At 41.9% G+C, this 1,087-nt stretch overlaps 1 protein-coding gene across 1 annotated transcript; it reads right to left on the bottom strand.

Moving 5' to 3' along the window:
- Positions 1 to 29: 29 nt before the first annotated feature.
- Positions 30 to 1,053, bottom strand: LOC110440783 (carbohydrate acetyl esterase/feruloyl esterase-like; the record flags this gene model as incomplete). Its single annotated transcript, XM_021483920.1, has 1 exon — positions 30 to 1,053. A coding segment is annotated over one exon (1,024 nt), but the record flags the coding sequence as incomplete, so codon positions are not given.
- Positions 1,054 to 1,087: the final 34 nt, after the last annotated feature.

Here is a 1,087-nt window from a genome sequence, read left to right as displayed (position 1 = left end):
CCAGTCACCGTTTTCAGCACCCCATTTACCGCTTTCATCTTCTTCGTAGACCTTCTTACACTTATCGGTACTACAGCACTTGTAACCAATGGCATGGGCCCAGCAGGATGAATCGTTCTTAACAATACCACACCATTCACCGTTTTCAGCACCCCATTCACCATCTTCATCGGTTTCAAGGACAGCAGCAACATCTTGACAACATGGGTAACCTAATGGAGTAGCCCAGCATTCTTCTTCATCTTCCTTTCCGGTTTCTTCATTCTTAGTAAGAAGTTCATACATAACATCAGCGTAACGAGCACCGAACTTACGGTAAGATTCAGTAGAGAAGTGGAGGTTATCATCTTGTGGTGGTAAATCTTTAGCAGAAACAACATGGGCAGTTGGAATAACTTCTGGAAGTCTTTTAATGATGGCGTTGTGAGCACTGCAAAGACCGTTGTATTCTTCACGAACGACTTCACCAGCAATGAATGGAGTGTCTTCAGCCTTTAAGTCTAAATCTTCAAGAATGTTTTCATAGACGGCCTTAACACGACCAAGCCATGATTCTTGTCCATTGTTAGTTTCACCTTGGTGGAAAAGAATACCCTTGATGACACCAACTTCTTGAGCCTTCTTACCCATTTCAATTAAACGTCCGTATGGGTTACCACCATATCCTCTAACTCTGTCTTCCATATAATCAGCAAGTGGGTAATCCTTGTAGTTGTCCTTTTCAAAAAGCTTAATATCACAACCAGCAACGGCAACAACGGCAACACCAACCTTAACTTCTTCTGGTAACTTCTTAACTAAAGTACGACCGAAGTAATCGGCTGGACCTAAGTGACCGTGACAGTTAGCAATTGGTGGAAGAGCATCATACCATTCACCGAGCTTACGGGTGAATTCATGACCAGTACATCCATCAAAAGTGTTAAGCATTTTGAAACGTGGTTCTGGAACTAAATCTTGTTCTTCAATTGGACCTTGACCTTCCATATTTGATTGACCGAAAGCTAAATAAATATGGAAGTTTGGATCTGGGTCAGCAAAAACTTTACTGACTGAAGCTAAACAAGTAGCTAAGAAAACAGCAGTA

This window comes from Mizuhopecten yessoensis, unplaced genomic scaffold, assembly GCF_002113885.1.
Source record: "Mizuhopecten yessoensis strain PY_sf001 unplaced genomic scaffold, ASM211388v2 scaffold708425, whole genome shotgun sequence".
Taxonomy (NCBI): Eukaryota; Metazoa; Mollusca; class Bivalvia; order Pectinida; family Pectinidae; genus Mizuhopecten; species Mizuhopecten yessoensis.
This window is presented reverse-complemented; position numbering and strand designations above follow the sequence as displayed.